The following is a 15,999-nucleotide window of genomic DNA, read 5'->3' on the forward strand; positions in this document are numbered from 1 at the left end:
GAATAGTCATGCAATCATAATAATTGAAAGAGTAGGTTATATTTGGATTTGCCACAATCTAAGGATTAAATTAATGTTATGATGTATTTTAGCTGACCAATTAACCTCAAACTCATTAGGTTCAATATTAAAACATTTCATAATTAAGATGAGGTATCACAAGTTATTTATCAAAATCTATAATTAAAATATTATAAGCTAATGTTATAATCTTCTTATCGAACAAGAAAACCTATTAGATCAGCCATCAATAAAGTAATACAATCAATAATATGAAAATTGACTTAAATAATTTATAAGCTCAAGAAATTCAATAATCGGATAGATAGTTTTGTTTTTGTCTTCTTTTCTAGTAATTATATGGGGCTTGAGAGTTTTTGTGTTTTTGGAACTTTATATAGAATTTTATAAATTGCTAGCTCATATTGGATATATATAGATAAAATTTTGATGAAATAATTAATTTTTTGAACTTAACCAATTTCAAATTCTCATAGTTGAAGATGAGATGGATTCATGTAGCCTCTGAGCTTAGCAAAGGAGTATTTATGAATTAAAACCTTGTTTCTAATGGCATTTGTCATCCATTGCTTGGTCAAAATAGAGAAGAAGACTTTGATCTAAGTAGACCAAGACAGCTAATCTCATCTGCATCTAAATCAAGGAAGCGCCAAGAAGTCAATGATCTCATAGTAAGTTTAATGCTATGATTGCATAATGTCTATTTGATTCAATACATTCAATATATTATCAACTATTTCCACAGTAAAAAATAAGAGACCCAGCAAAGCATACAAGACCGTGTTCTGATTTCTATTCTTTTCCCAACCTTTATCTTTATGTTCATGTTACTGAAAGAAACTTCCATTAATATTCTAAAGATTCCAAATATTGTCACTCTGCTAACAATTGTGCATCATCAGAACTCCAAAGAAAAAGTAAGCATAGAGATAAAACTAAGGAATCCAATTTTAAAGAAAGTCAACACTGTACAAAATGAATGAATGAATGAATTGATGAAAGATCATGTAGCTGACCTCAAATCATAGATTCATTAGAAGGTGGTGGTAGGGAGGAAAGTACAGATAACAAGCTGATACAATACAAACAAAGTGTAATCTTCTTGTGCTTGATATATATAGAATAATTCACACATAGGATGAAGAATACAATCACAAATGATTTAAAATGAAGCAACATGAGTTAAAGCCTTGAACATGGAACCAAGCTTGCGGACATCAAGCAACCGGCAAAGAGTTCCTGAGAAATGTTGGGACTGGAGTTGGGCATCTGTGTCATCCCCTTCATCCTCGTCCTTGCGCCGTGCCGGCGGCTGGTCCATCTGGTTGCAAAGCTTCAGTGGTTGCATGAGAGCATGGTGAGCTTAGGATCCACATCTGCTGCCACATGGGGGGAGCCACCTCATGAGGTTCAACTCCATGACTCTGATGCTGTAGGGTTTGCAGTGCCAGGTAGGAGAAATCCTCCTCCTCCTCAAGCTTGTGCTACTCATTTCTTTTTGTGCAGTACTCTTTAGCAGGAGTGATGTAGATGACCATTTCATGGAAAAGGATGTCTTATGGCCATTCAAAGAAAGCTTGGCTGATCAGCTATTGCTTTCTCATTCTGGATAGAGTGAAAATTTTCCTACTTGACTGTGTAATGGTTCAGAATGAAAATTATGATGGAGATCAACTATTTGCAGCAAAGCTGATACATGCTGTAGGTAGAAAGACAAATATCAGAAACATCATAGAACTGAGTTGGGTAATTTGAGGTTCTTTTCCTTGTCTTCACAATTCTATACTGAGATATCAGACCAGTATAATCCAATAAGCCTTGAACCAACTAATACTGCAGAAACAATGGTCCTTGTAATAATTGTATTGCATTAACCATTCTCTAGATCAAATCAATCATGACAGCAGCTACCGGAGAACATGTGGTTAATGATTTCTGAGCAAGGAGGAATGTGAGTAAAGTCGCTTATCAACAATTTGTTGGCTTATCAATTAGCCATGGTGTGCAGTTTTTCTTCTTTGAAGAACATAGAGAGATGTCTTTCTAGACCAATGGCAAGCATAGAAGTAACTCTAGCTTACTAAATTATAAAGAAACAGATCTTTGTATAAATTGGTAAAAGCAACTGTTGAGATTTGTGAATTATGGAAGAAACTTGTGATTATATGAGGATTTTTTTTCCCTTGAACGAAAGGATGGTGTTGTATCGGTTTCCTACACTCAAATATATATCATTATTTTGAGTTAAACTCAAATATATATCACTTGACTCTCTTGATATTTACTTTTTCTTTTTCGGTCTCTCTTCATGAATATTTCTCTAACATAATCTCCAAATTCATGTGTGACTCAATTGTCTCTCTCTTATTGATAGGTGGTGTAGTTACCAAGTTTATATTGGTTATATCAATTCAGCTCAAATATTTAAGCTATTAAATTATAAGTTCGACTCAAATATATATCATCTGACTCTCTTGATATTTAACAATATAAGACTATTCTCTCGATTCTCTTTTTTAATCTCCTCCCACACATGAATATCTTCTAATAAGTTTAAGAAAATACACCTGATGTATATGATCCACTCCCAAAAATATTATAATTAGCTTTATGAAATCTAGCATAAGTAGCTATCTAATTACGTTAAGAGGGAGAGAGGAGTTCCACAAATTAAAAGACATTACAAAGATCAACAATAAAATCTACATCGGAAAGTCGATGTAAGATTAATGTGGTTCGATAACTCTTGCTTATATCCATAAAAAAAATTAAATTATTTATCATGTGAGATCAATTATAAGACTTTTGAGTTATCACCACTCAAAGCATTTATATATCATCATATAAATCTTGAAGAATTTACACGTTTTTCTCATCCTCTCTAGAAACTCCAGAAAATATCATTTCTAAACATCTTATCGAAAAACTCAGGAGCACCCAATGTATTTCTTACATTTGCCTTTTTCTCGTCCAAGTTTAGATATATATATATATATATATATATATATATATAGAAGAATCAGATCTTAATTTTCAAAAAAAAAAATCCTTCCTAGGAACTCTTTCTCTTACTCAATAATCTCAAGATATTCGCGGATCTCAACAAATTAGTAACTTATTCGATACATTAGCTTCTACATCGACACGGATCACAAGATGGGCATCAAAATGACCCAAAAGTGTCATTAATCAACATGAGACAGAACCATAATTCAATAAAAGCAACAAGTCTCCGATCATGATTTATGTTGCTTTCTTTATCATGTGATGGAGCTAAGTAATTAGTTTTGTGCAGTCGATTTCTATTATCTGAAGTATGATGTTTTTACGGTCTGTTTAGTTAGACAAAAATATTACATTAAGACAAAAAAAACATTGCATAGAGAATGCAGCATGTAAAAGATTTATTTAGCTGGCAATCACAAAATCTTGACTAACTTTCTATCTCATGACTGAGCTCATCAAGTAAATAGCCATAACAATTTGTTATTGTTCATTTTCAACAATTCTCATTAAAACAACCCATATTTTTTTTATATTTGAAAAGAAAAATGATCCATGAGACTGTTTGAAATTATTATTTTTCATTATTATACTAACAAGAATTACTCTTTTTTTTTTTTTTTTTGCTATTATTTATCTTTCTTCTTTTACAGCAGTAGATGGATCAACCAAAGAAGGTGAAGATTAATTGTACTCGGAAGGAACCATGGAGAAGGAAGGGTTTGTATATTCCTCGGATTCATCACCCTATTCACTGCCCACGTGAGCACTGCTCCCTCTTTCTGTAAACATGCAATGTTTCGTGCCGCAGCAAAAGCAAGACAAAAGACCGCACAGAGGGAGATAGAGAGATAATCCATATCAATCATTCCGAGGGAGGCGATCTCCGTCTTCTGCTCCCCGTCTTATGGTGGGCGGACCGCGCACGGTAATGATGAGGACGACCTGACGCCTTCTGTCCGCCGATAAGGTCACTAGGCGTGACAAAGGAGCCAGCCGAGCGTGGACCATTCAACCTACTCACACTTGCATGCAGTACAGGACTTGGGAGGCAAGATTTTGTGGATTGAACTGATCTAAAGATCCAGTAATAGGCTTGAATTTAATTTAAGTTTGAGTCCAGGAATGCCTGTCAAGAAAAGAAAAGCTGACAGGATTCTCCATTCAATCACCGTCACAGAACAGCACTCATCGTGCGCTGACAACAGCAGCATCTCACGCTATCCACTCATCATCCCCACCCACCATGTCTTGCAGGCAGAAGCCACGGCCACGGTCATGGTCATGGCCATGGTGGTGTCGTTGATGTGGGTCTCGTGCCTGGTAATCTCGAGCGTACGGGTCGATGTGAACTCGGCTAAGAGCGCTGCGGAGGGGCATCGAGGAAAGGCCGGAGCGGGATCGGCGCCCACGGGGCCGGGATCGGCTGGTGGTGGAGGAACTGATGGTGTTCCGGCGTCGGCGCGTTGGTAGACGGCGAGGAGGTGGTGGTGGAGTTGGAGACGCGCTCGCAGGAAGGGCACATGCTGAGTGTGGTTGGGGGAGTCATGTGCATGTAGAACTGCGGCGACAACTTCAGAGCTCTCAGCTCCTGTACTTCCTTCTGCAGCCTCCGGTTCTCGTCTGTGAGGGTCTCGCAGCATCTTTTCAGGAACTCACAGTCCACCTCTGTTTGCTTCAACTTCGTTCTGAGATTACCCCAAGAAATGAACAGATCAGTATTCTGAGATCACAGCCAAATAAATAGCGAGAAGGAGAATGGCATGGCTTTTGTTTGGATACCTTGCTCTTCGGTTTTGGAACCACACTTCCACTTGCCTTGGCCTCAGGTTGAGCTGTTTGGCCAACGCCAGCTTTTGCTTCTGTCATTACAGGAGAGAAGCAGACCCATTTCAGCAACAATTCTTACCCCGACCCATATATATACACATATATATCTACCGTTGGAGGAGGAGGCGAAGAGAGCTTACGGGGTTGAGGGTGTTGTGCTCCTTGAAGCTCTCCTCGAGTATGGCAGACTGGTCCTTGGAGAGGCGGAGCTTCTTGCGGGAGCCATCGCCGTCCTCCTCGTCGCTGATCCCGCGCGAGCAGGCACGGTCAGGGTCGAGCTCGTCGCCGAGGTGGTGGTCGCGCTCCCCCCGCTTGCCGCTCACGCTCGAGAGCGTGCTGTTCGGGGACGACGTTCCTGCGTCCTCCTCGCTGTCCCTCTCCGTGGCGCCCGCCGGCGCCCGGTTCACGTCGATTCCTCGAAGTCGGGGCAGCGACCTCGCCTCCGCTGCTCCCCCGGACATGTCCACCACCGGTCTCTTCTCTGCTATCAGAACACAACGTAAGAAACCCATCTTTCATGAAGGAACAAGAAGAGACTTCAGATCTGTCACTAAGCACAGGTCTATTTACCCGCGCGAGCAAGGAGATCAGTCCACTGCGTCCTCTGGTGGCAAGGAAAAGGTGGTGAGGGCAAAGGAACAGAAGCAGCGGGCGAAGAGGAAGGAGGCATGAGGTGTAGCTGAGGAGGCAAGTGGTGGTGATGGCTGGAGGAGCTCAAGCTGAGGCTCAAGCCTAAATCATCCTTTCCCATCATCTTGCTATGTCTTCACTATATTCCTGTTTTCACTTTTCTCTCCTTTCCTTTCCTTTCCTTTCCTCTTCGTTGGTTGACAGCAGCTAAAACAGCGTAGCAGAAGAGGAGCTTAGCAATGGTCTCAGGATGCTCAAAGGAGAGATGGGACGGCTATGGTAAAGGATGGGGCAAGGGGAGAGGCCATTAAATAGTTGGCGTCTTGCACCCTCTCCATCTCCCTCTCCCTCATCGTCTCTCCCTAATCATCGCAATCATGCCTGCTTTTTACTAACCCTACCTCCTTTTCTTCCTCGGGTACATGCTAACCATAGTTAAGCTGGTGTATATCTCTTGTCGTCTTCACGCGGAACCCGTGGCTTTTGCTGGCTTTGACCGCTGACCCCCTCTGTCATTGGCTTCCAGTCTTCGGTATCCTTCTTCTTCCTCTTGCAGTGCCTCCATCGCATGCAGTACAGACATGTTTTACACCTCGTATTCTCCGGTAAGATTACAGTGATATTTAGCATGTAATAATCCCGGAAGCTAGTCGCGTTTCTCCGTTCGCTGTCACGCAGACTCTCAGACGGCAAGGTGGCAGAAGGTGTGGCATGGTGACAGTCGCGGCTGCAGAGGCCACCATGATTGCCATACATGGTACCGACCCATGTCTATCATTGCCTTCGAGATGGGCTATTATTGCACCTGTTGATGGCGATGCTCGGCAACAGCGAGTCCCCACAGCATTCAATGCCTAGCCCTGCATGACTTCCCTCCCTCATCATTATGTCCCTCTCTGCAGTTCACAGCCTTATCACCGCCGACCCCACGCACCATCATCACTCCATCATTAGCCATCATGCAACAGCTTCACCACCCTTGGAAGGGAATTAGAGGGTCTTCTTATCTTGATGAGCTCCGTCATGGCCGAGTAGTAAAAAACTGACACCAAATTCTGAGACTTTTCTACAACAGCAGTGCCATTTATACATTTATGATTAAAAGTAATATATTTTATGTAATTATTTGAATTAAAAAAGAATATTTTAGTTAATCTTGAGGGCTTATAATATTAATAAAGTAGATAAATTCTCAAAAAAATAATTCTTTTTTTATTAGTGTATTTTTTAAAAGATATTTTTTATTTATCATAATTTATGAAATATCCCAAGATAAGATAACTGAAACAGCATCAATCAACCTATAGATCCGTCCATAAGATAAATTAATTTAATATCTATGTATAAAAGTTATATTAATAAATTATAATATTTTTTGCACCTAAGCTTATTCGAAAGTATTATAACCAAAATAAAATAGATTTAAATTTTAATTAAACTCGTTCATCTACACAAATAAGATTTAAAATAATTTGTTATTAAATTAAAAATAATCAAATAAAATATATTAATTATTGTGTTTTTTATACTTTCATTAAAATACTATAAATCTATTAGAAATATTATAACTGAAAAAATAGACCGATTCGATTTTGTTGTTATGTTTCAGGAATCAAATCTGAAAAATATAAAAAAGGATGTATCTCTCAGAAAAAAAAATCTAAAAATAATTTTTTTTAGAAAATTCATGCTTTGTATATTCGTGAAAAAGGATAATACTATTTTTATGTAATCACAAGAGCAAAAGAGAACCATTTTAATTAAAATTGAAGGCTGAGAATATTAATAATATTTTTAGGAAATGGAAAACCGTACATACTGCTTTAGAAATCGAACTGTCATATCATCATCCTCACATCCATCGCACGATTTGAGGCGGTTCGCAAGAATCGCTTTTCGTAGATGGAGACACCCAGTCTCAAATGGTTCAAGGGAATCCCATATCGGTTTAGAAACGTCAGGAACTGAGAAGGGGAGTTGGGGGTGGAATAGAGAAGGGATGGGGACTGCTTGGGGACCGTCACAGTTCACAGTTCAATGATAAGGGGAGGTGGCCCTCTTTAATGGCGGCAACAGCTGCGCTCCTCCAATTATTCCTCCCATTCCCTCTGTCACTCAACCCAATCATTCAGACGAGAGGAGAGAGGCGACAGCAGGGGATGGGGCTTCACGTGGGAGGGACGGGAACCCCTCCCCTCCCCCACCGAGTCACGTGGACCGACACTTCCCTGCCCCGGCACGTGCGGACACGCCCAGGACAACCCCGGCCCCACTTGTCTCTCCCCACCACGACACCCGCGCCCCGCAATCATTTGCACTCCCCCTCCCCTCCTCACCGGGCCCCACCTTTTCTTCCTCTCCGACACTCTCTCTCTCTCTCTCTCTCTCTCTCTCTCTCTCTCTCTCTCCCCACTGTGGGAAAGTGAGGAAAAAGAAGCTGGGCGTAGAAAGGGCTGCATATTCTCTTTGACATGCTAACAATTATGGAGCGCATCTGAGTTGTAGTGATCATGGCATGTTTGGATACAGTACTCTAGGAATCCATGCCCATATAAATGGTAGACGAGTCCAAGTGATCGAGGAATCCCTTTATCGACACTTCGATTCGATTCGATGGTACCGTTCATGAGGTCATATATACAATAAAGGTGATGATACATTCAACATTATTGGAGCGATTTGGTTCGTCCTGCTTTTGAGTTTGGACTCAGTGATTCGATCGGTGTATGGCGAGAAAGATATATTCGAGATAGTAAACATCTCACATGATGAAAGCGATGGATTGATTTTGATCGGCATCATGGCATTCAGATCGAATTATTGGATCACCGATATGCGTTATCTGTGAGACGAGACGCCCAATTTTTTTTCTTCTTTTTTTAATATTTTATTTTATTTTATTTTATTTTAGATAGGACGGAAGAAGAGTGGGACCCAATGCACATCTTGCATCATCTCTCCTCCTCCTCCTCCTCCTCCTCCTTTTGCTTTGAAACCTGTGGATTCAAACCCCGGCATGATGTCGGGGGTGGTGATGATTAATTGTGCCCCCCACGATCGCTCGCTAGCTGTCCCACGTGTCGCTCTCACCCCCTTCTCTCTCTCTCTCTCTCTCTTCATCAGCTTCCGCCTCATGGAAACAGGGAGAGGAGGACGAGAACACTTCCCAAAACCGCAACGCAACACGGCGACGTCAACAATTACCGCTTGCAAGGAAGGCCGTGCGACGGGGCCAACTCTTCCCCATGTGCCGGGCACGTGGCCTGATCACCTCTTTTACTAATTTGCCCCTGTCTCTGCCGCCTGATCACACCCCGCTTCCCTATGGCACGCTCGTAAATTAGAGATAAAGGGAAGGGTTGTATAGGTCGAGTCGACGCACTTGCGGTTATTTTACTCTCCCTCCCGGCAGCATGTGGCGGGTACGTGGACCGCCAGGCGAACCAGCGCGACGACAGCAAGGCGCACGTACGACCCAACACGTGCACGTGTGGTCAAACCACCCGCCCCGGCCATCCCACACGTGCGGAGGCGGCCTCGGTGTTCCCATGTGCCGCGCGAAGCTTCCCGTGGCTTCGGGTGATAGTAGCATAGCATCCATCGTATCAACAACAACGTGATTTACTTAACCCGAATCCGAACCGATCCGAATTCCAATTTGATCCGAACCCGATCCGATTGAATGGGCATAACATGAGGGCAATAGGGTTGGCGAAGTGGGCCTGCTTGTCTCCTCCCGGCTGTGTGAAATGATAAGATAATAGAATTCAAAGATGCATAGTTTGGGGTGTTGGATTCCCTATGATTAGTAGGGGATAGTTAAAGTATGGGAGAATGAAACATCATTGATGCTCCCAACCCATTATTCAAACCCTAAGCCAATCTGTCCCACCACCCCAATTGCCATTAAGGTTTACTCACCGGTGTTGTTCGATCATTTTGGGCAGCCACACGTGGTGCCATTATTTCCAGCCAATTCTTCTTTCTGCTAATAATGTGGCGTTGGATTCTACAAGGAGATTATATTTATCATTTGGATATGTCTAAATTTAGATTGATGCATCACATTTAAAATGATATGTTCTTGATAATTGAGTAGGAGGTACATGAGGCTCATGTGAACTCGAAGCTAATATCTATCACATGTGCAATAATAGCATCTCTATTTATGTATATGTACATCTTCATGTATAGCATCTACTGCTTTATTCATGATGTCTTTTATGACAAGCATCATCATAGTGGTTGAGGATGATGGCAGGCCCTGTCAGACCCAACAGGCCCAGTTAACATGCATAGGCCTCTGTTCACTTGCTTTTCAGGGCATTATTCTGCCATTTAAACATATTATTATTATTATTATTATTATTATTATTATTATTATTATTATTATTATTATTATTATTGTTGATGAGTTTAGTGATATTTTTATAAATGTCATATGTTTCACATATCTACTCAACTAGAAAGAAACAAATACATACAGTTTAATTTTAATTTCTAAAAATTAAAATCAGAATAAGAATCAACGGTTTCAACTCGATTAAATATGAAAAAAAAAGAATTAAACATAAATATGTTATATAGTTTAATAGTTAGTAATTTAAACTTGAAGCCTAATAATGATTTGGGATCAAATCTTAAAGCCTAATAACTTAAAAACACATAGATTTGCAAGGTCCTTTGAACATTAAAAAATAATGAAATGAATTGGCTACTCTTTGGATATAAAAAAGAATAGATCTCAAAGGTCCTATATAAATCTGCTTATTTGAAAATATATATATATATTATTCTTTGGAATTCTATCTACTAGTTTCAAATATGAAAACTCTTGAAACTCATCCTCCTTATGATTCAGATTGATGTTTATTTTAATTGTAAGCAATAATATGGTGTTTATTTTCCCATTATTCAAACTGAGATATAGAACATCCCAAACAACTCAAAAATCATAAAGTTTTGGATGTAAAGATCAATGTTCCATTGACAAAGCCATGCCCATGTTTTCCAAATTAAGTTTTTGGCATTAGATTATGATCCAAGTCAAGCAATCTTTTCTTGGGAAAAATAGTTTTCAGTCATGTATTAAATGTCAGAACAAGAATTCAAGTTGCAATTCAATGCCAACCAACATGTTGCCCACCTCTTGTGCTCCATTCAACACAATCAACAGGCTTTGAAGCTGATAAAATAAATGGAGCAATCTGTCAAGCCATTAACAAATATTAATGTACAATCAAAGGTGTCAAACCTCATTACTTCATTCACATATATGCATATATAATTAAAGCTACAGACAACCCAAGAGTAGCTAAACAATTCCATTCCAGTGAAGCTTATTATATCAAAACCTAATAACCATAATTTCTTGTCATGTATGAGACATCAGAGTTGGTATCTTAATTCACAATTCTTTGCTAGCAATTCCATTCAACTCATTCAAGAGTTCGAAGCTGAAAAAAGCTGTAGACAACTCAAAATTCCATGAATGTGAAGATTATAAATGTCTACATAGCTAAATATATCAAAACCTATTAGTCAAATTTGACCAATCTTTAGGAACTCGATCAACAGATCTAGAGGCTGAAAAAGTAGATGATGTCAATGTATCATCAAAGGTGACAAGATTAACCACTTGATTTGATTACAACTAAAGATGTAGAAAACCCAAAGCTGTCTCAATAATTCCATGAAGTTGAAGCTCATAAATGTGAGAGCCTGGAATGTTAATTTGAGCCAGCAGTGCGTTGCCTGTTCTTAGTTAGGGCTGGGAGGTGTGAGACCAGTTATGAGAGTGACTCCGAACAGCTAAGTTTGTCCACCAGGCTGGGTGACGGTGGCACCATGAACTCATCATGATGTATCACTGAAAACCCTACAATCGCCAGCCCCACTGCCCACACCCACATTGCCGTCAACTTGAATAGAGCACACCTATGATAGCTGATCTAATGAAGATGCATCCATTTCATCATTTATCAAAGATTATAAATTTAAACTTCATCCGATGTATTTTTGAATTTATAAAGAAAATATATATCCATTCGATCATTTACTAAAGATTATGGATTTAGATTTCATTTGATATATTTTTTATATTTTTTAAAAGAATTTCTAAGTCGTGTGGTACTATTGTGTATTCTAGTCAATCCTTCTTAAATTTATTATCATTTTTTAAGGACACATAAAAAAGAATATAAATTACAGTAAATGTTTGACTTAGGATTAATAAGTAGTTATCTCAGAAAACACTTGAGAGACAATGTAAATTATAAACATAGACTTTGTAAGCTTTAAACATATGACTCTTTGTTTTAGTATATTTTTATCTTAATTTTAATAAGATAGTAGCTAATTTGGTCCGTAAAACCTTTATCAGATCATATTATAATTCGTCTTCACTATTTACACTAAAAAAAAATTGAATAGGACATTGTGCCATCTCTATATGGATAAAACACGATTAGAGTCATCCGGAATTGGATTTCGATAATGTAATGTATCGATTTGACCGATACTAAGCTTATTTTATATGTATCGATCGAGACCTATCAGGTAGAGTATATGTACAATATTGATATAAGTAATGTGATACAGAATTGGATGGTACATGCATCAAAATTCTGATTAGGGCAGCGAGGATATCAAAGAAAAAGTAAGATTAATAAATGTAGATTAGATGCAATTTTAATTGGATTTAAGTCAGATGCGGATTCAGATTAGATTTAAGATGGAGAGAGAAGAACTCGATTCATCCATATTTAATGAATATTCTTAAGAAAATTATATGAATAAAGACATATGAGTATTTGTTAAATGCATCTAATTTAAGACATTAGAATTAGGATGGTTAGTTTATCTAATTAAACCCAGATATGAATATATTTTACTCTTTTATACTCAATTAGTGTTTCTAATTTCACTGTCTTATTTACAATTGGATTGGACAATAATCGAGGTCGATCTTATCTAACAAAGATTGAATACGATTTTTTTGTTTAATCTTATATATTATAGGATATATGATACATAAATAAGGATTTTAAAATCGATGGTTTCAATTTAATGTAAAATAGAATCAAAATCAAACTAACTTTAGACAATTCTCATTGTGATTTGAGGCCATGATCAAGTAGGAGGACAATATTAACTAAAGTACAAGTATTGATAAGACGATTAGTGGAGAAGGTAATCGAGATAATTAACATAATAGTATGAGAAGAAGAAGAGGTGCTCCAGACAATCACTAGCGATTATGATGTAAATAGGGTTTGCAACGATAGTAGTAACGATGAACTGGCATTGACGGGTCGTGACGATAATAGAATAAGTTGAGGGCTAAAGGTTAAAGAAAACATTGAAAATTAAAAGAGAGTGTAAGAGAGCAAGTGGAGTCGAAAAGCTGTGGGAATAAAAAGATCGTCAATTATAATCTGCATAGATGAACTTCTGCAAGTCGGGTCTGATCCGAACAAATCAGTTAGCGATCGAGTTTAGGCTCCGAATTGTGATCCGATCCGATCCGATCCGACGATCACATTCGTAAACGAACCGTGATCTATATCAAACCTACCTCGTCGCAACCGTTCATCAGGCTGACGCGGGACCCAAATTTGACCCCGACCCACCCTTGATTTCGGATCCGCCGGCCAAATCGGATCCATCGGCAGCTCAACTCCCAACCAGAAAGAGCGCGGGACAAAACACGACCCACCGAGTCGCCAATCAGCGCTCTCCACGTGTTGTCGACTGCCCATTAACCAACCAACCCAACTCCCTCCCATCCTCTCTCTCTCTCTCTCTCTCTCTCTCTCTCTCTCTCTCTCTCTCTCTCAGAGATCAGCTTCCCGAAGTGGAAACCTGTCTTCAGCAATGAACTGAAACCACCCGGGTGTTATCTGGTGTTCAATCCATCCAAAGCTTCCCCTGCACCGAGAAAGGAACCATCTTTTTTTTTGTTCTCCTCTCCTTTTAGCTTCTTCTCCCTGTTCTAATGCTTCCGTCCTCCTCGATCTCCAAACTGATCCAAATCGCCTTTCAAGCTTCACATTTCTGTATAATTTTGCCAAAAAATTGGAATTTTACGGGCTTCTCGAGGCTAGATTGAGTTTGGCTAGCCGACCATGGAGAAGAGACACAAGATCGAGCTCCTCCTTGGTCTTCTCTGCTCGTTCCTTTTCCTTCTCCTCTTCCTCTTGTTGGCGTTGAGCTACTTCTTTCGCAAAAGATTAAGGTGCCGAGGTAGGACCAAAAAGGAACCCTTGGAGGCCGGCGGCGACAGCGGCGGGGGCGGCGCGGAGGAGGAGCACTCGGAGGCGGAGGAGCTGGTGAGGTTCGCCGGAGGCGAGAGCTTGACGGTGCACGACATCCTGGACGCGCCCGGAGAGGTGGTCGGGAAGTCGAGCTACGGGACGCTGTACAGGGCCAGCCTCGAGCGGAGCGGCTCTGTGGTGCTGCTCCGGTTCCTTCGACCGGCTTGCGTCGGCGGGACCGAGGAGGTTCTGCCGGCGGTCCGGGCGCTCGGGGCGGTTCGGAACCCGAACCTGGTGCCCCTTCGGGCGATGTACGTCGGGCCGCGAGGGGAGAAGCTCTTCGTCCACCCCTTCTTTGCCGCAGGGTCTTTGAAGCAGTTCTTAAGAGGTGAGTTCAGTGGCCTTTGAACTTGTCATCCTCTTCATGGCCTTATGCAATGCTGAGCTCTAAAAATCTGGTTGTCCATCACCAAACAAGATCTTCTTGCCTGCAAAGAAACACTGACCGGATTCCATGATGATCCACAGCTGGTGTTGCTGAAGCACACAGATGGGACATCATCTATAAGCTCTCTCTGGGAATCGCCAGAGGGCTGGATCACCTCCACACAGGACTGGAGAAGCCCATGGTGCATGGAAATCTCAAGACCAACAACATCTTGCTCGACGCAGATTACCAGCCTCGCCTGTCGGACTTCGGCTTGCACCTGATCTTGAATCCAGCGGCAGCCCAAGAAATGCTCGAAGTCTCTGCGGCCCAGGGGTACAAAGCCCCCGAGCTGGTTAAGATGAAGGATGCCAGCAGTGAGAGCGATATATACAGCCTGGGGGTGGTCGTACTCGAGATGCTCACTCAGAAGGATCCCATCAACACCAACTTCTTACAGTCCAAGGATTTCCATGTGCCGACCTCGTTGAGGAATTTGGTTCTGGAGCACAAAGTCTCGGATGTCTTCAACTCCGAGCTCCTGATTCAGAGTATAGATCAGAGTTCGACCAATGAACAAGGTCTACTGATGCTCTTTCGACTGGCGATCGCTTGTTGCTCTCCTTCTCCTGCTTCGAGACCAGACACTAAGCATGTTATTTCACAGATCGAAGATATCATCCGACGATGATGATGATGATTTCCATTCTGCCATGGTGATGAAGCAACCTGTCGTTGTCGATGATGATTGTCCATTTTGCCGTGGTAGCAAAGCAATCCATTGTCCTGATGGCATGATGGAGAAGATGATACAGAGAATTGGACCAGGAACCGACAGTAGTTTAAATGCTTCGAGGATTGGAGATTACCATGAGCTGTATAGTATAGTTGGAGATGTGCCAACGGCAACTACATTCGCCTCCTCTTCTGAGCTCCTCAACTGTACTTATTTCTGCTGTTGATGCAATGAAGGAGAATGCATGTGATCGGAGATACAAGCTTCTCTTAGCTTGTTGAGTTTGGCTAGAGGACAGGATCTTGGCCTACTGGCTACTGCAACCAGTGATACTTTCTGAGTGGTCTCGTGACTTGTTAAAGAGAACACAAGCCTGAAGCATAAAAAAAGGTTCCCCTTCTCTAACTTCAATCTGTTTGTGGATTCCATCTCTCCAAGGCATCAGACATGGGGAGCAAATCAACTGAGTTGGGGAACAGAAACAGGCAGAAGGTCTGCAGTAGAGATCATGAAACTGTAGATGGAATAGTCAAGCTGCTGCCTTTGGAGTTGCAGTTTGATGTGGTCTTCAAATGCTGTAGCATGGTTTGGCATGCACTTGAAAAGGTGGTGGTGTACCTGTTGCTGATACAGATTTGACTTGACCAGCACCAAAAGCTGTCCTCATTAGTTCAATGCACTGGTGTATTCTGATTCGGAACCATATTGAGTGGTCCAAAACATCACTTCCTGAGGCAATATTGTACATTTCATATTTGGGTACCAGAATTACATGTTTATATATATATTAGCATCTTGTTTTCCTGCATAAAACCATTACCCAAACTCTTCTTCAACAGTTGCTCTGGGTTCTAAACAATGTCTATCACTTCAATAAATGTTTCCATCTTGTAATGATGATAACACAGGACAGTGAGGAAGTGAAGCACCAGCAGATCATGCTGCACTTGGGAATGATGCTAGGCAAGGCACATCATGGTCACCATCTCCTTGAGTCAATTGGAGAGTTGCAAACCCAATAAGCTCAGTGCTCTTTCTTTGAGGCACTACATACTTGCACAATCATGCTTGGACAAAGCTGGAACAGAGAGATTCCA

General features: G+C 40.9%; 2 protein-coding genes across 2 annotated transcripts; one reads left to right on the forward strand and one right to left on the reverse strand.

Annotated features, from left to right (window-relative positions):
• Window positions 1–4,068: 4,068 nt before the first annotated feature.
• On the reverse strand, window positions 4,069–5,829 carry LOC135635050 (homeobox-leucine zipper protein HAT4-like). The gene is made up of 4 exons (XM_065145856.1): window positions 5,425–5,829; window positions 4,995–5,335; window positions 4,807–4,886; window positions 4,069–4,712 (listed from the first exon to the last, which is right to left on the reverse strand). The coding sequence occupies exons 1-4, from the start codon at window positions 5,606–5,608 to the stop codon at window positions 4,382–4,384; spliced, it is 936 nt and encodes a 311-aa protein (XP_065001928.1). The 5' UTR covers window positions 5,609–5,829; the 3' UTR covers window positions 4,069–4,381.
• A 7,349-nt stretch (window positions 5,830–13,178) lies between these two features.
• LOC103975587 (putative kinase-like protein TMKL1) lies at window positions 13,179–15,715 on the forward strand. Its single transcript, XM_009390600.3, has 2 exons — window positions 13,179–14,127; window positions 14,268–15,715. Exons 1-2 carry the CDS (start codon window positions 13,611–13,613, stop codon window positions 14,855–14,857), a joined length of 1,107 nt encoding a protein of 368 aa, XP_009388875.2. The 5' UTR covers window positions 13,179–13,610; the 3' UTR covers window positions 14,858–15,715.
• The last annotated feature ends 284 nt before the right edge of the window (window positions 15,716–15,999 follow it).

Source organism: Musa acuminata, chromosome BXJ3-4 (assembly GCF_036884655.1).
Source record: "Musa acuminata AAA Group cultivar baxijiao chromosome BXJ3-4, Cavendish_Baxijiao_AAA, whole genome shotgun sequence".
NCBI lineage: Eukaryota > Viridiplantae > Streptophyta > Magnoliopsida > Zingiberales > Musaceae > Musa > Musa acuminata.